Below are 22,854 nucleotides of genomic sequence, written 5' to 3' on the forward strand. Positions count from 1 at the left end.
AAAAAGCCCGAGCGCCAAGAGAGTAGGAGGGGCTGCAATCTCCCAATATAAGGCTGGGAGAAAGATGTGTCCAATCCTGACACAAGCAGCATTGATAAGCACTCAAGACATATTTGTGTTCCAACTGAGGGCAACCTACTGAGCATGCCCAATTATAGTTCTCTGGTCATTCCGGGGCTCCGAAATGGAAACTCCACTTTTCCGGGTTTTAGGAGTGGCCAACAGGTAAAAGAGGGTAGGAGGAAAAAGAACTCGCCGCTGGTTCAATGAAAGAATAGCACCTGCAGCAGGAAGTGGAAGGACGTGGGAAAATTGCCCAACACACAAACTCACAAATGCTTCGACATGAATTTCAACAGGAATTCAGGCTGACTGACAGATACACCAGGGAACCAGCAGATGGCATGGCTTAATAAGAATAACTTCAAATTTGGAAAATTTAACAGTCCAGTCTAATTTAATTAAATTTCTTGAGCACCCACCATGGAATAAGGGGCAGACCGAGAACACAAGGATAAAAAAGATCTAATGAGAAAGACTGTTAAATGCAATGTGTAAATAACTAATATAAAGCCCACAGTGATAACTGTTGTGATAGAACTGTAAACACGTGGAGAACAACCAAAAATTCAAAATCCCAGACGGAGCTACTTTGGTAAATATAAAGCAGTTCCTATGGGCAGCAGGTAACAACAACAAAAAGACAAAACAACCCCCCCCAACCCTTCACTATTTTATGCTTCCTAAAATAGATAAGAATATGCTCTCCTCCAACTTAAATAAATGTAAACCTATGTTTGTATTGTTTCATAGTTTGGAAATAGGCAGCATTTGTATACCTTCAACTTGAACAAGAAGAGTGAAGCTCATAGAGATTGTTGCTTTCCTTGAGTTAACAAAGGATCTGTAAGTGGCCAAACTGAAATTAGAACCTAGGTTGTCTGAATTCCAGCCTAGTGGTTTTTCCACATGATCAAGTTGTGTGTCAATGAATAAACAAAGCTTTTCGTGGGGGGTAGGGGTCTGGGGGAGGTAGTCAATGCAATACTAAATTACCATGTACAATATTACCAGTTAACATTTATGGTTTCAAAACGGGTTCATCCAGAAAGAGACCAGTTTTAACAACATGCTGCGTCTCTCTGTGAAGTTCCCGCTCATTAAAGACTTTCTATTGGTGGTTACAACATGGAATGAAAGAGAGATGGGATAAAAGAGACCATCTCACTTTATCCCTGTTGAATTTGCATAATTTTACGCCTGAAAATAAGATACCTGTCGACTGTCCTCTCAGCCAGCCCCCTCTGGGCATCCACTTGACCAGCACCACATCCGTCTAACTGCAGACGCTCCCTTCCCCTCTGATCTGAATGACACAAGTCAGGCTATGTTCATAGTGAGCACACCAGGTCACTGAAGTCTGAAATATTTCAACATTACTTCAAACATAAAGAAAAATTTAGACTACATAAGAAACACCCCTGTATCCCCACCAAATTTTTAAAAAATATTAACATTTTTGCTTCATGTGTGTGATTAACAAAGCTCCTTTTGTATACTTTACAGTTCTTATTCCCCTCCCTGTCCAGAGGTAACCACTATCTATGAAATTGGTATGTAGCCTACTTGTCCATTTTCATGCTTTTTATAGATAAGCATAAACAATATGGCTAGGTGTTTTTAAAGAGATACCATGATTTACATATCTTGTAGTTCGCTTTTTTCAATGTTATATTTCTGAGATTTAATCATGTTGATACATGCAGTGATAATTTCTAAATCGCTCCCACCTTCCCATGTGAGCTATGATATGTCCTATGCCTGACAGTTTTCATGGGCTGGTGTGTAAATTGCATAAAAATACATTAGCTACACATCTTCAGAGGTTCTGCAGGTACAAGGGATCTAGAAATTCATAAAGCAAGCACACACAGATTTTCACATACACTATTTGCCTCCTCACTCACCCTCTGAAAAGGCAGCGTTGGCACGAGAGGACACACTGACTTGCTTAGAATCAGTGGAACGATCAGTATTACTTTAAAAAAAAAAAGCTGTTACTGCTCAAGTATTTATTAAGAAAATTGAGGGGCGCCTGGGTGGCACAGCGGTTAAGCGTCTGCCTTCGGCTCAGGGCGTGATCCCGGCGTTATGGGATCGAAGCCCCACATCAGGCTCCTCTGCTATGAGCCTGCTTCTTCCTCTCCCACTCCCCCTGCTTGTGTTCCCTCTCTCGCTGGCTGTCTCTATCTCTGTCAAATAAATAAATAAAATCTTTAAAAAAAAAAAAAAAGAAAATTGAAATGTCACTTCAGATCTCATTTGTTATGCTTTTTCCCCATAGCTCACCATCTAATGTTAAACTATATTTATTACTAAGCTCAGTACTCATTATTTAACACTTATTGAGTACCTTTAAAAAATTGTGGTAAAATACACATAACATAAAATTTACCATCTTAACCATTGTTAGAGTGTACAGTTGAGTAGTGGCAAGTATATTCACATTGTTGTGCAGCAGGATCCGTATTACTTTTAGACCCATGGGCTATCAACAGAACAAATTGATGCCTGTGACGTCTAGCTTGCAAAGGGAGAAAAAGGAAGAGAAAGAAAGGTAGGTAAAACAGTGTAGTAGAAAAGAACAGCCTTGGCTTTGAATGAATACAGACTCCCATTAAAGAGCTGTGTGACTCTGGGTAAGTCATTTAACCTTTCTGAACGTTCTTTTCCTCGTCTGAAAATGAGAGATTGGGTTTAGATGATCTTTAAGTACTCTTTCAGCTCAGAACTGGTTTATGTGGAAGAAAAGAGAGGAAACATTTTCTACGGAGAAAAAGATGTGGGAATCCACCTGTGCACTAAGGTGTTGGCCACACGGATATAAACTGTTCCCAGGCAGGTATCCAATCTGTTCTGTTGTTTAAGTGTGAAGCTCTCAACAGGCCAGATGCCTACTCCTATCTGCGCCCAGTGCCACCCTCAACATCTGTAACCCTACTCTTGACACCTCCAATCCCCGGGTCCCTAGGTCAGCACACTCGTTCTCAGAACAGGTTTTAGCGGTCTTCCAATAATAGCATCCCGGGCTTGGGTGATAAGAGTCGCCACACTTGCTCAGCAAGGCAGGGACGGCTTTGCAAAGAGGCCTGAGTTCATTTAAGAAAAACGTTTCCAGAGTTTGAAGGACCTCCGCCGGAGCAGGTCAGCAAAAGGCGTCACCCAAGGCACGAGGTTGGGAGCCGGGACATCGCAGCTGGGCTCAAAATGGGAGCGTCCGGCCGAGGGTGCGCAGCGCGCCTGCGTCGTGCGTGCGCGCGCGGCCGCGCTCGCTCCCAGAGCCGCGCGCCCCGGGGCTCCCGAAAGCTCGCGTTCGTTCTGAGGCGGCTCGCACTGTTGGTCCTCAGGGGTTCCGTTTACCTGAGGGACCCGCGGCCGCTCCGGGCCGGCGCTGCAGCCCCCTTGGAGCCCGGCCCCGAGGTGTGAGGTGAGCGACGAGGCGTGCGGCTCCCGGTCCGGCTTAGCTGGAAAAGGGCGCGGGCAGTGTGGGGAATGAGGAGGTGCCGCCGCGGCTGCTCGCTTCTCTGCCTAACCCTGTGCTGAGGAGCCACCAGCAGCTCCGGCACCTCCTCCTTGAGGATCGTTATTCTCGTCGCGGCCAAAACAAAAGCCTTCGGCGCCAGGCTGTGGCGGTGTGTCGGAGGGGGTTCCTTGGGCTCCACGGCGGGCCGAAGGGGTGCGGAGGAGCCGAGTTTGGGGTGCGGGCTGAGGTGAGCAGATGCCCGGGAGATTATTAACCCTCTGCATCCTAAGCCCGCTCTGGGCAACCTGTGCGAGTGTGGACCGCGGCTCCCTCTCCGCCACCCCCGGCCCAAACCCTAGGCGGAGGAGGGTGTCTGGGGTGGGCGCCCACTCCCTGGGTCGGCGCCGCGGGGACGCGTGGCGCTCCCCGCTTGCCGGAGCGTGGGTGGAGGACGCGGCGGCCGGGAGGGGGGAGGAAGGGGGAGGACAATGCATGTAGAGCTCCGGCGCCCCGGGCGCTTGGGGCCGGCCCGAGACCCACGTTAGAACTGCCCCTTGCCTAGATGTTGTTTTAGCATTTGGCCGACCTCTCATTTCCAGTGCCTAAAAGTTGTCCCCTCCATCCCATCAGTTTCCAAAGTCTGCACTCTCTCCCAAATGCTTGCCCCAGCTGTCCTCTTTTATGCTAATGTGTATTTGCCGTGAGGGTACTGCTGGGTAATTAATAGATGGCCTCTCAAATAAGGGTGCTGTAAAAACATTTCAAGACATTTAAACATCTTCCCAGAAAGCTCGTTAAATCTCAGGAGTCTTGGAGTTAGGTGACTCCTCTGTAGGAGAAAGAGGGCTTTTTTTTCCTTTTCTTTTCTTCTTTTTTTTAAGGACAAAAGCGCATGCCATTAATTTAGGAATGGGGTAGATTTGAAGTTGAAAAATATCTACCCAATAAAAGAGGTCCAATTTTTTGCCCAGAATTAAAATGAATTTTTAAATTTTGATACCCTTCTGAATTTGGGCAGATGCAGCAGCAGAGCGGACCAACAGCTATAAAAATGAGTGCCGTATAAAAGTATCCAAACAAAATCTTATCTTATAAAAGTAGTTTTGATAGACTGTAATGTTTACGGGAATTGGGTTACTTTGCAAAGCCAATACCCCAAGAGCAGGGAAACAAAGACCTGACTGACATGAGGGATGTTACCTCCCACTTCAGCCTTCTTTGAGTCTTCACTGGTGTGCTGACAGTGTAAGGAATAGATAAATCCTTAGTTCTGTTGTTAAGAAGCAAGATAATGCTTCCCGTCCATACTTTTAAGCAAATCGATACTATCTTTTTACTCCAGGAAAAAAAAATGGGGGGTGGGCATTTACAGGAACTACCAAGCCACAGCATAAGGATAAAAAGATTCAGACTTAGGGAAAGTAGGAAAGAGGCGTGAAAGCTTAATGGGTGGGCTTGAAGGGATGGAGCTGAAAATAAAATATAAATTAAGATGTACCCCTTTTCTTACCCTCTTGCCTTTTATTTAGTGAAATAACATATTCCTCCTCTACCCCCCAAATGTTTTGAAACTATCAGGAGAATAAGTAAATAATAAAACCTACCATCCTACCTTCTCTTTCTTACAATTTTTAAAAAAATCTCATCCACTTACTAATCTCTACCTCTCCTAAATCTTTAAGTGTCTCATTAATGCAGAAGAAATGACTGTTGGTCCCTTTCATTCTTTTCCCCATCTTAGCTACTGTATTCTTTTATTTATTTATTTATTTATTTATTTATTTATTTATGTATTTATTTATGTATTTATTTATGTATTTATTTATTTATTTGACAGAGATAGAGACAGCCAGTGAGAGAGGGAACACGAGCAGGGGGACTGGGAGAGGAAGAAGCAGAAGCAGGCTCACAGCGGAAGAGCCTGACGTGGGGCTCGATCCCACAACGCTGGGATCACACCCTGAGCCGAAGGCAGACGCCCAACCGCTGTGCCACCCAGGCGCCCCTACTGTATTCTTTTGAGCTTTGTTTTGTGCTTTGAATATTTAGGTAGATTTTTCTTGGGAGTTCCGTGATTGAGATATTTGTAGTAGGGAAGGTTGAGAGGAATTTAATAAAGTGCACATTCTTCCTTTGTATAGTACAGTGTGGAAGGCTTTGTCACTGGGGAAGAAGAAAGGAGTTTTTAACTCATAATAAGTCCTCTGTTTTCCACTTCAGGAAAAACTCTTCTATACCCATCTTAAATTTCATATTAGTTAGTGAAACTACAAGATTGTATGCTCAAAAGTAATTCTGAGCATATTAGTTTGTTGATGTTAGGCTTCTGTTGTCTTTATTTTCTTTAAGAAATGCGGTAGGAAACAGTTCTTACATCTTTACCTTTCACAGAGGAGAGTGATGTTGGCCTCATGTTTTGTTTTGTTTTTAACTCCTAAAACTCTAGAACTATGGCTGTTTAAAGCTGTAGCTGCCCACAAAAGAGCAATAATGCAAATAAAAAGTGATTTGGAAAATGTCTGTTGAAGAAATTATTCAATATAGATTTGAGAAAAGAGTAACAACTTTTTACTGGCTAGGAAGGAGTTTTAACTGATGATTGCATCAAAATGCTTTTCATTTCATTATGCTGAGAACCATTGACACTTTTGGTGGATCTGAAGTATATAACTAGGCTAGTGAGCTTTAAAAAAAAAAAACCAAAAAAACCCCAAAAACCAAAATCCTGGTTTCTAAATTTTATGTCACTGAAATAAGTTTATAGTCAAATCATACAAACCATACAAACATTGTTAAGGGAAGAAGTCGGGCTTGATATTAGGGGATTTTCTGATGAGTAGATCTGAATTGGAAGGGGAAACTGGACTGGGATTTCAATTCAATTTCTTTCTTTCTAACTTTTTTTTTTTTGTTTAGATCGGAATCTGGCCATCTTTTAACTTTCCATTTGTTTTTTTTGAAGATTTTATTTTTTAAAGTAATCCCTACACCCAGCGTGGGGCTCGAACTCACAACCGCAAAATTAAGAGTCACATGCTCCGCCCACTGAGCCAGTCAGATGTCCTAGTAACTTTCCATTTTTGTTTTCAGGTTAGTTTTAAAAGATCTTCTGCCCTCTTTAGTCTTAAAAGTAATTTTTAATTTGTAAAATGGACTGTATTTTGATGTCTACCATTCATTTTAATTTTGAACCTAGATGTGTGTGTTTTTCCTGTTTGTTTGGTTTTTTTAAGCCCTACCATCACTCAGCACATTGGATGATTAGGGTTATTTGTGGTAATACGTAGATGCCCAGATGGACTTTAAAAATTAGATGAAATAGAGCAGGAAAGAGATTCTCATTCAGAGATTAATAGGAATCTAGGCCCTATGAATTAAATATGAAGCTATATAAACTTAGCAACCAGGAAACAAAATTTTGAGAATGAATTTATTTTTTAAATAATAAGATGTGCAAAACAGAAAGCCAGAGGACACATGGATTTCAGGAAAAGGAAAGTAACACTTAAAACAGTGAATATGCTCTGAGTGTATATTTTGTCTCTCTTACAATACAGTACTTTCCCTTACAGGAGAGACTTCGTTATTTAGAGGTAGTCATTGCTAATCCTTGCAGTACATTCTTGGAAAACTGAAAGAAGACAAAGAATATTGCCCCTAGGAGTTCCAACTGCAGCCACTGTGTGTGAGGCAGCCTTTGGATAGTATTTCTGAACTGGAAATGTAAAATGTTGTTTATAAGGTGTCAAGAAAATTAAATCTAAACCGAGAATGATGAAATGGATCATTTTCTGTACAAAAAGTATGAATTGGAATAGAATTCCTGAACCTAATCTTTTGCAGGACCCTCTTGACCTCAGGATTTACTTTGTCAGTGTTTCTTCAGGATTCAGCCTGCTTTCCTCTTCACAGTTGCCACCTCCTGCTTTTCCCATCTAAGTTCTTTGGGTCTGGTTTTGCAGCCAGCATGGAAAGACAGCCTTCCAAGATTGAATCTCCTACCCCTTTATTGCTGTTGTTCAGGACAAATACTCAGATTATTTTATTTTAAGGGCTTTTACAATTTAACTGGTAATTAGGGAGTATCAGATTTCTAATATTACACATTTCTAAAAATTAGATATATCTAGTCCTTTTGTTTTCTGATGGAATGATCATCAGGCAGCTTAATCAGTTTTCTGTGTATCTTACATTGCTCTATGGAGAAGCAAGTGTGCCTCTTTTCCCGCAAGTAGGGCATGAACAGCTGTTCCCATATCACTCACTTTTTGATAGAACCTGGCCCCTGAAGCTGTTTGCTTTGGTAACGTTAACTCAGCAGGCCCCTTTATTTGAGATACTGCAGATTCCAATAGTGAACAATATAATATCAGTAAGAATGCCAAAATGACTGTTAACCTTTGTTTAATGAGTTGCCATATTTTGGCAGGACCTCTTTGGGTCCAGGATCTTCTCTATTTCCTGCAGGTCTGGAACTTCAACTTACAGCTTTTCCACAATTGACTCTACCTTAGGAAAAATGACTTTTGCTACCCACACAATCCTGTTTAGAAGTGGTATCTCATTGTTATTGAAGAGCAATTTGGAGTATATATCAAAAGTTCTTTTAAAATGTGCATACGATTTGATTCAGCCGATCGGTGATCTGATTTTTTTCAATATTGAAAATCAGTTTTTACTCAAACTAAATTGATCATCACTTTTTTGCTTTTCTTACTGCCTGCAGTAGGGCATTAGAGTGTCCCTTGGCTTGTTGCTTAATCAGCAGCCAATAAATCAGTGATTCAACTGGTATTTATTTTTGTTAGCTAGTCAGCACACATTGGAACGTTTAACAGAGTTAATTATTCTATACACAGAATAATGTACCATAGGTTCTTTTATAAAATCTCAGAGCATTTATAATATATGTAAGCAATTGAAATAGTTTTATTCTGTGCATATATTTTTTTGACAGAAATGGGATATGTATGCTCTTTAGAAAATTGTTTTAATTTTATTTTTTACTTACTGTATATTTATTGTCTTACCACGAAAGTAAATCTTGCTCATCATTTTTAGTGACTATATAATATTCCAGTATGTGGTTATACCATAGGTTTTTTTTTTTTTTTTTAATGAATCCCTTAATGGCAGACTTTTAGGTTATTTCTAGTTTTTTATTTTATAAACAGTGTTACTCTCACATATTTTGGTTATGCATCATGTGTATTTGTGTGTTTACTTAGAATAAAGTATAGAATAGATTTGTTGCATCAAATTGTGCACATTTTAAGGGCTTTTGAGTAAGTAGCTGATTTTAAAATACCAGTTTACAGTAGTATTTCTAATTGTTGGAATGTTGAAAATGTGCTTTTTTTCTTCATCCTCTCCCATACTGTGTTCTTTCATTGGTATTTCTGCCTGTCTGATTGGCAAAAATGTTTTCTAGTATTTGCATTTTTTTAAATTAGTAAAGTCAAATATCTTTTCGTGTGTTTGTTGGTTATTCATCATTCATTCATAAATTTATGTCCTTTCCCTTTTTTTTTTAAGGTGTTATTCTTTATCTGCTTTTATTTTTTAGATTTGTTTTAGGTATTACTTTTGCTAAGCATGTAATTATATTTAAATATACCTATCCTCTTTAATTACTGTGTTTTAGGATAGCATTTCTCAGAACCTGACTTATGGACTATTTGTAACAATACCTGAGTTGACGTTAGAATGTAGTTCATTCTCCAGAGATTCAGATTTCTTAGACTTTTAAGGGGATCCATGAATCAGTTACACATTAAAATTAGAGAACATCTTTTTTGGAGGAAATATAAATGGTTTTAAGATTTTTACTGTCTTATTTTCTTTTTGTCTTTCTGAATTCATTTTTTATTTCAATAATCATAAACTGCAGTCTTTCTTAAAATATTAAGATTTTCATTCTACTCCAGCCTACCAATAGATTTTACAGAAGTGCTTTGATATATGGTAATTTGGGTGTTGTTGTACATAAAGGAAATTTTTGTAAGACAGTAGGAATCTTCATTTGTACATGAGGCAAAAGGAATAATTTAGAGGAAATCAGGTAAAATAAAGTAGGTAGAAGTATAAGGGGGTGTCATCTAGTTTTAAAAACCCAATGAGATATTTCTCATTCCTTCTTTTATTAGCTGGTCTTCCTTGAACCATGAATTTGAAACACCTGTTTGAAAAATTAGTCTAGGGGCACCTGGGTAGTTTACTTTGTTAAGCATCTGCTTTTGGCTCAGGGCCCTGGGATCAAGTCTGCTTCTCCCTCTCCCACTCTTGCTTGTGCGCTCTCTCTCTCTCTCTGTCAAATAAATAAATCAAATCTTAAAAAAAAATTAGTCTAAATGAAATTTGAAAAATTCTTGGTATTACTATGTATATATTCAAAAAAGGAGCAATGTTCTCTTTAGGTTTGTGCAGATGAACATGCTGCATAAGCAACAAACTACAAAGACTGAACTTACATGGTTAGTTTAATATGGTAACCAAATAAAGCTTTCAGTAGTTATTTGACACATATTTAATGATATGCATAATTGTTACTGTGTTGCACATAATTAAGCTTAAAAATAAACGACTGTGTTTACTACCAGTTTTCTATAGCCAGACCTCACATTTCTGGGGCCAGCTTGAAGGAGGAAAAAAATATGGCAGGCCAAAAAGCTGTCGCAAAGATCTCTGACTTAGAGATTTGCATAGAGAGAATAATCATTTGGGGCAGGGATTGCTCATAACTTTAGTATTCCTAATTCTGATTCTTAGTATTCCTAATTCACAGGCTTTCCTTTTCTCTTCCACCACTCAATACCATGTACTAGAGGAAGAAATTGGAAAGATCAGGGACTGCTTTATTTTCTCCAGATAGTTTTTTCTGCTTAGTAACTAAAGCTTGGGATGCAGAGGTCCCAAGCATTGATAGTGAACAAAGAACAGTTTCTTTCCCTGCTTCAGTAAAAGAAGTCCAGGTCTCAAGGTCTAAGCCGTCATGGGCCTTAGTATTTAAGTTGTCCTAATAATTTGGATCTCTGAGAGTTTCTGAACTTGAACTCATGTTTTTCGAACATAGGCTCTGTACAATAAACCAGAAATAACCAATGTATATTTAAAAAAATGAAATTAAATTTAACATCATTATTAAGCCAATGAAAGTACTGCTTTTTCCTACCATACCTGCCTTTCATTCTGCCCACACCCTCTCAGCCCCAAATAAGGTATGTATTCTTGCCCCTGCAAAATTAGGGGCAAGTCAAAAGAATCTAAATCTTAGTGGAAGCTGTAATTGAGAATCATTCCTATTCCTGCTGTGATTTTTTTTTTTAAGGGATGCTTTTTATTCTCTGCAGCCTGGCTGTCCAATAAAACATTTGTTAGTCAAATATTTCTACATCTATGATACTGTTTTTGCACTGTCTAAAAAGATGATGTTGTAATGTTGGAAACATTTCTTGGTAGTACTTTTAGAACCTTCTGTTTGCCAATTCAATATTGGTTGATGGAGATAACCCTTGTATAACTGTAATTTAGTAATAAAATTACCTAATGTTTGATGCTGCTTTACCATTTTATGAAGTGTTTTTACATATATTATCACATAATTCACTCACATATCATCCTTGTAAGAGAGAGTATTTTCAGGAAGAAAAATTCTGAGTTCAGAGAAGTTAAATGATATGTTTACATTTACACAGTTAGTAAGGGACCTGAGTTCATATCTTTCAATTTATTTATATTTCACTGTTTTCACAGATACCTTCTGCCAAGTCAATTAATGTAAAAATGCAATTTTAATGATTAAAACACATATAATAAATTTTAAATTCAATAGTTTTGGTTATAAATATGACAGATACTTAAAGATTTTGGGTTTTTTTTGGTCTAAATATGGCAGATATTTAAATTTAGGACAACAGCATAAGAACTTTTCAAAATGGATTAATTATATCTTGTGACAAATGAAAAACTGCCTTTCTAGATAAGAAATTAAACCATATGTTCTATAAACAATTGAAGGAAGAAAATTTGCCTTTATTTTTTATTTTTATTTTTTTTTAAAGATTTTATTTATTTATTCGACAGAGATAGAGACAGCCAGGGAGAGAGGGAACACAAGCAGGGGGAGTGGGAGAGGAAGAAGCAGGCTCATAGAGGAAGAGCCTGATGTGGGGCTCGATCCCATAATGCCAGGATCACGCCCTGAGCCGAAGGCAGATGCTTAACGGCTGGGCCACCCAGGCGCCCCTGCCTTTAAATTCTAGTTAAGGATTTTAGCGTATCTATAGCATAAATGATAAAGTAGAGGAACTATACTATGTCTCTGAAATATCCATGTATTTTATCTATAAGGTCAGTATGATGTCTCTCATCAAAGATTGTTTTCTTTATTTCTCTTTCTCATAGTTCATTGTTGGTGTACGGAAACACAACTGATTTTTGTATATTGACTTTGTATCCTGCAACTTTACTGAACTCATCAAAGACTTTAATATCAAGTCTACAATATTTTGAGAGGAAATCACTGATATCTCCCATTAAAAAAATACTTTTCAGATATTTCAATCAAAGGAAGAAATAGCTCTTCTCCTAAGATGGAATCTGTTGTTTGGGAATGTGGTTGATCAACTTGATATGTTGGCCAAATGTGCCCTATGTAATAAAATGAAAAGAAGAGACAAGATGATGTCATTTTCCCATATTGTGAAACCAAAAACAAATGCCTTTTGTGAGACCAAGCTAACAAACCTCTGACGGTGCAAAGAGTATTTAACTGTTTGAAGAACTTAACAGTAAGATACAGAAGAAATATTTTCAAGCTGAGACCTGCAGGTGTATAAAGATCTAAAATACGTATTGAGTAGGCCTGATCATCCAAATCTCCTTCAGATCCAGGAAGGATGGCTATGAGTTGGATTGTCTTCTACTTTTGGCCCTTGACTGTGTTTGTGGGACATATAGGTGGGCACAGTTTGTTTTCTTGTGAACCCATTACCTTGAGGATGTGCCAAGATTTGCCTTATAATACTACCTTCATGCCTAATCTTCTGAATCACTATGACCAACAGACAGCAGCTTTAGCAATGGAGGTAAGACTTGATCTATTATTTGACATATCTTAGACGGTGATTGTTATATTGTCTTACTAATCTAATGAATGTGTCTGATAAAAAAAACAGAAGAATGTTATTTTTAACTATATCTTCTACATTAAGAAGTTACATATTTAGGTTCAAACTCTAATAGATTGAGGAATTCGTGTTTGAGGAAGGTTACTCTTGACCTATTTTTAGATATGCTTTTATAAACAAATATGAAACACTGGAACATGGGAGATAGTAGCCATTCAGAAGTTTAAAATTGTCCAAGTTACGATATGATTATATTTTTTCTGTTAGGCTGATAATAAAACCTCAGATATAGAATATAATAATAGTCACAGTTCAGTCCTTAAGTATTGAAGGTAATGTGATCTTGTAAAATAAGTTCTTTGTTCAGCCTTTAGATTGGTGGTTTATGGTATTTGAATTTTCTTAAAATTTTTAAAAATTTTTCTGGTTTTACCATCACATCAATTTAAGAATGATAACTCCTGGGGCGCCTGGGTGGCACAGCGGTTAAGCGTCTGCCTTCGGCTCAGGGCGTGATCCCGGCGTTATGGGATCAAGCCCCACATCAGGCTCCTCTGCTATGAGCCTGCTTCTTCCTCTCCCACTCCCCCTGCTTGTGTTCCCTCTCTCGCTGGCTGTCTCTATCTCTGTCGAATAAATAAATAAAAATCTTAAAAAAAAAATGATAACTCCTGATGAACGAAAAAGGTTTGGTTGTATAAATTATCTGTTCTTGACCTATCCACATTTTATGAAAATGTGTTGCCTTACCTGAATTTTTCTAATGGTAATTCTTCAGGTAACTTTTTAATGATTTTACTTTAGAAGCTATGACAAATTAATATAGTTAACCATAGCTTTAAATAAATATGCATGCATTTCTATAGAGGTTTTAAAATTGGGACAAGGACATTGTGGACAAGGATAATATGTTTACCAGATAGAAACTAGGAGACAGCAGATGGTGGCAGTAGGGAGCATAGGCTTTGGAATTATACAAACCTGGGTTTAAATTCTAGCTCTTCCACTTCCTAGCTTTATTACTTTGGGTAAATTATGTGAACTTTCTTACCATAGTTTCTTTGCTTGTAAAATGGAGCTAATAATAACTATACAGAGAATATTTTGTAGTTTAGTCTGTAATCTGTTGTTATAATGCTTTCAACACATTGAAACCTACATGTTTCGGAATGCTTCATTTTATGGTAAAACCCAAAGGTTCATTACTTCCAAGTAGACAGACATAAATGTGTCTGAGAAAATTTGTAGAAAGATTATTATTTATAGATTTTGAAATGTGGAGAGCATCTTACATATTCCAAATATATGGAAAATATTATATGAAAATAATATATTGAACAAAACATTTTCTGCTCTTCTGACTATATAAGGTCTAACTGGTAATGAGAGATTTGGTATAGACTATCAAATTAGGATATGAAAATGGGTATTGGTTTAATACATTAATTTGGTTCTGAACGTAGTAGTCCTTACTGTGTATTAAAACCATCAATTGTCTTACCAAAAAAAATTGGAGTAGGAATACCTTAGTTTTTAGTATCATTATAAGTCAGTATAAGTCTTTTAGAAAGCAAATAGGGTAGTAAGAAGCAAGTCATCAAGATATTTGAACTGATTTGGGTTCAACTTCTGTCTCTGCTTTGTAGTAGCTGTGGACTTTGAACAAGACACTTAAGAAGTCCCTTAGCCTTGGTTTCTTCATTTGTGAAAAGGCAGTAATAACATAAAAAACCTCAAAGGGCTGTTAGGATTAAACTTATAAAGTAGCTAGCAGTGTATGGCACACAGTAGGTTAACTTCAAATGTTAATTCTATTCCAAATTCCATTTCTAAATGATCCTAAAGAGAAAGTACTAGAAAGATAATGTATTTGTTCCTAGTGAACTTGCATTCCTAGGTGTAGGCCCTTGGGACATTCATAAGAATGGCATAGTAAGCTATCACTATCTACTTCTTAAAGTTGCCTATGTAGTCTAGATATTTTATTGGCAATAAGGTTGCTTCTGTTTAAATTCCACATATTCTGGGGAGAGCATCAAAGAGGGCAATATTTTCTAAGAGAAAGCTCTAGTTCTTTGAAGTAAATAATGTTGCAGATTGTTGTTTGTTGCGTGGTTGTCATATCAAGACAATGATGCCACTGACAGAAAGAATTGTCAGACAGTTTGAGAGTGTTAAGTTTCTGTAATAGCAAAGGACATGGAAACTGAGCAGTTTCCATCCTTCCAGATGGAAGTAAGGATTTTTGGGTCTTTACAAGCACTCGAATCTGCTGATGACACCCTCTATCTCTGATCTTAGAATGTATCTGTCAACTTTTACCAGGAGCAAGTAATTGGAACAAACAGTTGAAGCACATTTTTGAGTGTTCACTGTGGGACAGTGAATTGAAAGATAATTTCTTAGGGCTAGCATCTTTCTGCTGGCCTGTGCTTCACGTCTGCCTTGGGTTCATTCCTGTACTGATTTGGCGAATCACAATGAGTGCCTGGAATAGAATAGTATATGGCTGTGAGCTAGGATACCACAGATGAGAGAAAGTACAGAATCTGGGCTATTTCAAATATGATTATTCCCAGTGAGTCAGTTGGCTGTTCCTTCATTGTAGGTATAAGATTCTTAGTCTGTACTTTCATTGAAATTGGGACATGTTTAAATAAATGGGATAACATAAGTGTCAAGTCATTAAGTTGGAAAAGATCTTTGCTAATATGCTTATTATTTCTCTCTGTCCGCTCTAAAACCTACTCATCTATACACAAACACACTAAATTTTTATGAGTTCTTAACTTCATATCTTTTCCCTTATCAGTGGCTTTTGGTAGAAAAAAAAATTTCTCATTCCTGAGTTTCCTACAGCATTTTGAGCTGTCCAAATTGCTAAGTAAATTTTTGGGAGCTGTCCAGCATGGACAACAAAATGTCAACATTGTTAGTAACTTCTTTACCAACCACACGTTATCAGGTATTTGTGACTACAGTGATAATAAGAGATCTGAACAGCCTTTCCCCCTGTACTGGATAATTAAATACAGTTGAATAAGAAGGAGGCAGTTTAGTGAAAAAAGTATTGAAATGGGGATAGAAAATTTGTATTTTGCCACTAACTGATTTTGTAACTTCTTTATGTTGGTTTCCTCTAGGAAGTGAATTTTTTTCCTTGTCCATTTTACAAGGTTGTTAAGATTAAATGATGTGGGACACCTGGGCGGCTCAGTTGGTTAAGCATCTGCCTTTGGCTCAGGTCATGATCCCAGGGTCCTGGGATTGAGTCCCACATCAGGCTCCTCGCTCAGCGGGGAGTCTGCTTCTCCCTCTGCCTGCCCCTCCCCCTGCTTGTGCTCTTGCTCGCTGTCTCTGACAAATAAATAAGATCTTAAAAAAAAAAAAAAGGTCAAATGATGTAAGTGGTGTGTATATTTAAAAACTTTGAAAGGTTAAAGTGCTGTATGAATGCAAGGCAGTAGTCCTTGTTGCCTATCACCCTGTTTAACTTCAGTTAGTGTGTGGAACAAGCATTCATCTCTTTACGAGGTTGATCACTTGTCTACTCTTTTTTTTTTTTTTTTTTTTTTTGAGAACAAGAGAGAGGGAGCCCACGCACGTGAGGGTGGGCAGAGGGAGAGAGAGAGAATCTCAAGCAGCAGTTTCCACGCCCAATGTAGTGCCTAATGTGGGGCTTGATCCCATTACCCTGAGATCATGACCTGAGCCAAAATCAAGAGTTGGACACTTAACTGAGCCACCCAGGTGCCCCTACTCTATTTTTTTTTTTTTTTAAGAAACTAGACCTCTATAGGATAATCAGAGGAAAAAACTCGGGATTGTTTGTATTTTCCTCCATTTCCTGTTTTCTTTTGTCATCCTCATTAAAGATTTTCTATAGCATGGAAAGCTTGCAGTGGGATATAACCTACAGGGAACACAGAACCTAAAAGCTCAAAATCCTGGTATCTTTGATGACTCATTAAGACCAAAGCATGTTTGAACCAGTCTTCATGTTATCCAAACTCTAACTTAAAAAAAAAAAAACCTTTTTGTTATAGGTAATTTCAGTTATATAGAAATATAGATAAGATAGTATAATGGACACCATATACCCATTACCTATCATCCAGCTTCAAAAATTATCAACTCACAGCTAGTTTTGTTTCATTTATGATTGCACATCCAGCTGGGTTACTTTGAAGCAAATCTCAAACACTGTAATTTCATCTATAAATATTTCTGTATATATCTCTAAAAAGTAAGAACTTTTCAAAATATACAAACACCATATCTTTATCACTTCCTCCATATCATCAACTCTCCAGTTAATGTTCACATTACTCTGATCATTTCACAGTTTTTTTTTATAGTTGGCTTTTCAAATCAGGATTCATATATTGCATTCAATTGATATATCTCTTAAGTTTCTTTTAATATAGTTTCTCCTTCCCTTTCATCTCTTTTTTTCTTATAATATGCTTGCTCTATAGAGTTTCCCATAGTCTTTATTTTGCTGATTGCATCCCTGTGGTTTTATTTACCATGTTCCTCTGTCTCCTTTTTTGATTTTTTTTTAAAGAATACTTCATAGGCACATAATATCTGGTTGTCACTCTTTATAATTTTGGCAGCCATTCATGATCATCCCTTAGATTGACAATTTCATTAAAGTTTTGTGAAATGGTGATATTCTGTCATTCTTCCTTTCTCAGCTGGAATGTTTTATAAACAGAAATTTTTTCTCATTGACTATTGGGCTACAGAGTTACTCTTATGTACAGTTTATATAAGAAAGACAGGATAAATACCTGATCATTCTCCTATATTAATTATTTTTTTAAAGATTTTATTTATTTATTTGACAGAGGTAGAGAGAGGGAACACAAGCAGGGGGAGTGGGTGAGGGAGAAGCAGGCTTCTCTCTGAGCAGGGAGCCCAATGCAGGGCTCCATCCCAGGACCCTGGGATCATGACCTGAGCTGAAGGCAGATGCTTAACGGCTGAGCCACCCAGGCGCCCCCCATATATTAATTAGTTTTCAAGATGAGTCGATTCCCAAACATCCTTCAAAGGTGACCAATGAAGTCTTTTTTTTTTTTTTTCAAAGTATCATTATAAACTCATGGATTTAACTTATTTGATGTGTTTCAGTCCATTGCGTTATTATTCTTCCTCCTTGGGCTCTAACGGCACTGTCTTTTGTCATGGGAGCCTCTTCAAGGTAGCTCCTGGTGTTTGACACTACCCTAGTAGTCTGTCATAGCTTCCTTGCTTTCTGGTATGATCCAAAGAAACTTTTTTCTTAAAGTTCTGCCTCAAATTTTGAATTAGAGATTTCTCTAGAGAACACTGGTTCCTTTTAGTTGGAAATGATATTGAGAGACCACTATCTGGATGCTAAGCCTACTGACACTAGTTTAGTCATTTTTAGGCCTATTTGTGGACAAATAAGCCTAATTTTTTTTTTAAAGAAAGTACATCATGAGTTTATACTGATACTTTCAATTCAAATAATATTGTGAGTTTTTAAAATCTCGTTTCTCTTTTTTCTTATACTAAAGCTTTATATACATGTACATTATATGATTTAAGAATAATAACATTACTACTAACAATATGATTACTGAAAGCAGTTTGATTTTTTTGTACTTCTTTTTGTCCTTAGGGATGTAACTGACCAAGGACATACAGTCAGATTATTGTATTTTAAAGTTAAATACTTCTATGTGTGGTTAAACTCAATACACATTTAGGTGCATATGTTTCATTTTTTGAGGAATGACTTAATTTTTTTTTTTTGGTTTAAGTTTCTTTCTTTCTTTCTAATTAATTGTGTTTTAAAACTTTAAATATATAACATAAGATACATTCAGAGAAGTCTAGTTTCTGGCCCTTTCCCCTCTACCTTGTTTTTTCCTTTCCTCTTAAACATAGTCATTTAAAGTTTTTTGTTTATTCTTCCATTAAAAAATTGTAAGTACAATATATTTACATAAAATGTTTATATAATATCTGTCCTTGTATATTCTTTCACCTTTCTTTGATAATAGTGTTATACTATTTTTTCTATCTTTTTTCATTTAACAATAGATGGTGGATATTCCATAGTAGTAATTATAGATATTGCTTATTAAAATTTTTTTTTTAGAAATGGCAAAATACATACAAACTTCACCATTCCAACCCTTTTAGGTGTATAGGTCAGTGGCATTAAGTATATTCATCTTGTTATGCAATCATCACCACTATTTATCTCTAGCACTTTTTAATCTAAGAGAACTGAAACTCTGTACCAAGTAAAAAATACTCCCCGTTCTCCCCTCCTCCAAGCCCCTGGCAACCACCATTCTTCTTTCTCTCTGAATTTAACTGCTCTTGGTACCAAATATAAGAGGAATCATACATATTTGTCGTTTTGTGACTGGCTTATTTCACTTAACATAATGTCTTCAAGGTTTATCCATGTAGCATATGCCAGAATTTCCTTCCTGTTTAAAGCCAAATAATATTCCATTATATGTGTATACCACACTTTGTCTATCCACTCATCCATCAGACACTTGAGTTGCTTCTACCTTTTGGCTATTATGAATAATGCTGCTATGAACATGGGTGTAAAATACCTATTTGAGTCTCTGCTTTCAATTTTTGGGGATATATATACCCAGAAGGTATATATATTCCTGGGACATATGATAATTCTATGTTTAATTTTTTGGGGAACCACCGTACTGTTTTCCGTAGCAGCTGCTCCATTTTACATTCCCATCAGCAGTGCCACAAATGTTCTAATTTCTCCACATCCTCATCAATACTTGTTATTATCTGGTATTTTCTTTCTTTCTTTCTTTCTTTCTTTCTTTCTTTCTTTCTTTCTTTCTTTCTTTCTTTCTTTCTTTCTTTCTTTCATAGTCATCCTAGTGGGTGTTCAGTTGCCCTCATTTTTTTCGTTCAATTCCTATTGATGGGCATTTGGGTTGTTTACAGTCTTTTCCTTTTGAAATCAGGGCTTGTCATTATTCATCTTCGTATGCCTAACACCCAAAATGGTGCCTCATACATAGGAACTGCTAAACAGACTGCTAAAAAATAAACTGTTTGAATTAATTAACAAACTTTATAAACTAAGTCCCTTAAGAGATGATAGTCTTGGTCATGTTTATATTATACCTAAGCACTTAATCTCCTTCAGTTGAAAATAGAAGTGTGCTTGATGGGGATGGTAATCCCAATACCAAGGGTAACATATAACTATGAACACTAGTATTTTACTTTGCCTTTTGAGGGGTGGGGAGTAGCTAATCAAAGTGACTCAGAGGTTTGGGAATCATGTGTTTGTACTTATATGTGGTGTAATTAAGCAAAAGAACAGAGCAACCCGTCTTTCCCATGTCTAGGGCTTTAATGTTCCTTCTGCCTTAAATATTCTCTCCTTGATCTTTGTCAAAATTCTAATGGTTGTACTTGATACATTATTAAGTAGGAAAAAAAAGATAAGAGTGTATAACATGTATGGTATCATCCTGTTTTTGTTAAAAAATGTATATGTGCGTGTTTATGCAGATTAAATGATCTGGAAGGATTTTCACCAAGGCCAACAGTGGTTTTCCTGAATTAGCACAATTTATTTGTGTTTTCTGTGTCTTATTTAATGTTCGTATTTTTTTTATTTTTCTGTAAGAAACACATGCTTTTAAAATAGTAAAATTAGTGCAGAAACTTTATTTTTAATAATCCCAACTGTTCTTTTTTGTTTAGTTCTCAGTTATAGTGCCCAAGAGTTAGTATTTATTAAATATATTTTGATTGAATTACTGAAACACAAGGAAGAACTTGGTAAATGCCACAAAAAAAGGCATAAAGTGCTAAGGGGATTCGAAAGAGAGAAGGATCTTCTGTGAAAGGAATCAATTATAGACAGTATTTGAATGGGCCTTGAAAGATTTTTTTTTGTTGTCTTTTGTAAGAGAATAGTGTAATATACTCCTATGTAGTAGTAATTATTAACATTTTGTGGGTAGGCTTTTTAGAAAATGAAATTTTGTTGCAATTCATGATTTATATTGTCAGAATACATGCATTATCAGATTTATTTCCCTTACTGTCTTTTGTTTGGGTTTACTATTAATAAGGTGGTTTTCCTGAAGAAGCGAACAACAATCTAGTGAAGTGGCTTGAGAAGTCTGTTGTGTGACAGGGAAAGCAGTCAGGAATTAAGAGTCTTCTAAATTGAAAAATGTACATACAAGTAGTGGAGAATTAATAGCATTTAGTTATTTCTGACTTTAAGGAAAAAAATAGCTTTTAAATTTTTTCTTTGATTTTCTTGTATGACAACTTTACTATTCCTTTAAAAAACTTATTTTCAATCAAACTATGAAGTGTGGTAGAATTTTGTTTGTAAGGTTTTGTCTTTTGAGAGAGATCATAGTTTAGAGCTGTTCATATTTGTAATATTAAAACTTCCCTTAAAGTCAAATTTTATGGGCTCCTCTGGGAATTCCCCTTTGACTTAAGAAGATAAACGTGTTCCTCTCCTAATGACAAATTTCTGTAAATCAACTTACTGAAATATTGTTGGAAAGTATTTGATACACTATCTCAAGACATTTTTTAAAATTAAGATTTGTAGAAGAAAAATCTGTAGGATTAAAGGTGTTTTTCAAACCTAGAATTTTTTAATACAAAATAATTCTTAAAGTTTTAGATCTTATTGAGAATTTATTTTTACGTAAAAGGATTTTTTTAAAGATCTTATTTTAAATCACTTGAAATTATTCTAAAAAGTTGTTTTTGAATAACTTATTCTAATTTGGATCTGAAATAGAATGAATACCATTTTTTGAATTTCCAAGGCCATTCCACATTTAGTTTCACATTTAGTGAATTTAGTCATACTATTCCCAAACGCAATAGGATACAGTTTCTATGGTTACCAGACCCTTTGTAGAGTGACAAAGATTGGAATTCTGATTCTCATGAGTCAAATTTTGGCCTTTGACTCTGTCCCCTTTTCATACCCCTTGCTAAGCTTGGGCTGTTGCTGTGCTTGAAGGCTTGTCAGCTAGCAGGTTCCTATGGTAACAGGAATGGAAATTTGAAAGAAGAAAGAGAATGGGAGCACAAAGGCTTGGTTGATTTGAATTTGAACAAAGAATGGAAGGTTCCATGTAGTGCACCTTTGTTGTAGAAACCAGAAATTTAATTTTAGAAAGTTACTTTTCAGTTTGTAAACTTCCTATACCCTGGTCTTGATTTAGTGAACAAAAAAGTATTACTGTTTAAGGAGGTACACAGTAGGACTCTTTAAAAAAAATTAATCAGTTCAATTGTTTTTCTATTTGATAGAGCTTTAATAGTATTATCTGATATATTCTCAACTTTACAGTATTCAGGCTACATCTTTTAATTTTGATTTTGCTGAGGTTAAAAAATGTTAGAGTTAAAATCAAGGCAATTTGCTCATTTGAAAAATACTAATATTTTTGTTTTTATATAACTGCTCTGTTGAGGTATAATTAGTGTACAACAAACTTGACCCATTTAAAATGTTCACTGTTCTGATAAATGTATATACCATAAAACCATCAACAGTCAAAATACAGAACATTTCCATTACCTCAAAAGCTTTCTTGTGTGCCTTTGTAGTCTACCCCCTTCTTCACTCCCAGCTCCAAGCAACCACTGATCTGTTTTCTGTCACTGTGGATTAGTTTTCATTTTTTAGAGTTTTATATAAATGTAATCATACAATATCTACTTTTTTATGTCTGGTTTCCTTCACGCAGCATAATATTCATCCATGCTTTGTTTTGCTTTTTAATAACATCATTCCAGTTGACTTTCACTTGTTGAGAACAGGGCATTTAAATTCAGCAGGGTTCCTTAGGCCCACCATATATGACTGCTATAGCTCTGTTAACTTGCAACTCTTCTAATCCCCTTTAAAGCTTTTACTGGGTTCTCTGTGCTAACTGTTTTGTATACTATTATTTATATGTTATTAAGACCATTTTACAGAGGAGAAAACTGAAGTTTAGAGAGGTTATGTGGAACAAATTGGTTAACTTCAAGGGCTCTTGATAGGAATGCCAGGGTCTTGACTCATGGGTCTGTCTTTGTAGCTCTGTGATGTTAGGCAAGTTACTTAATTTTAATATCTCATTTTCTTCATATGTATTATAAAATGTAATTAATAATTATAGTACCTACCTT

General features: G+C 36.5%; 1 protein-coding gene across 2 annotated transcripts in view; it reads left to right on the forward strand.

The window, feature by feature from the left end:
- The first annotated feature begins 3,350 nt into the window (after positions 1 to 3,350).
- FZD3 (frizzled class receptor 3) overlaps positions 3,351 to 22,854 on the forward strand; it is a 96,510-nt gene continuing 77,006 nt past the window's right edge. Inside the window, exons 1-2 of one of the 2 annotated variants that reach the window (XM_034661345.1) lie at positions 3,351 to 3,770; positions 11,927 to 12,609. In XM_034661345.1, coding sequence (XP_034517236.1) covers positions 12,421 to 12,609 — 189 coding nt within the window. In that variant the 5' untranslated portion in view covers positions 3,351 to 3,770; positions 11,927 to 12,420. The remainder of the gene's footprint in view (positions 3,771 to 11,926; positions 12,610 to 22,854) is intronic. The other variant, XM_002918868.4, reaches the window with a different exon arrangement.

Source organism: Ailuropoda melanoleuca, chromosome 5, assembly GCF_002007445.2.
Source record: "Ailuropoda melanoleuca isolate Jingjing chromosome 5, ASM200744v2, whole genome shotgun sequence".
Lineage (NCBI taxonomy): Eukaryota > Metazoa > Chordata > Mammalia > Carnivora > Ursidae > Ailuropoda > Ailuropoda melanoleuca.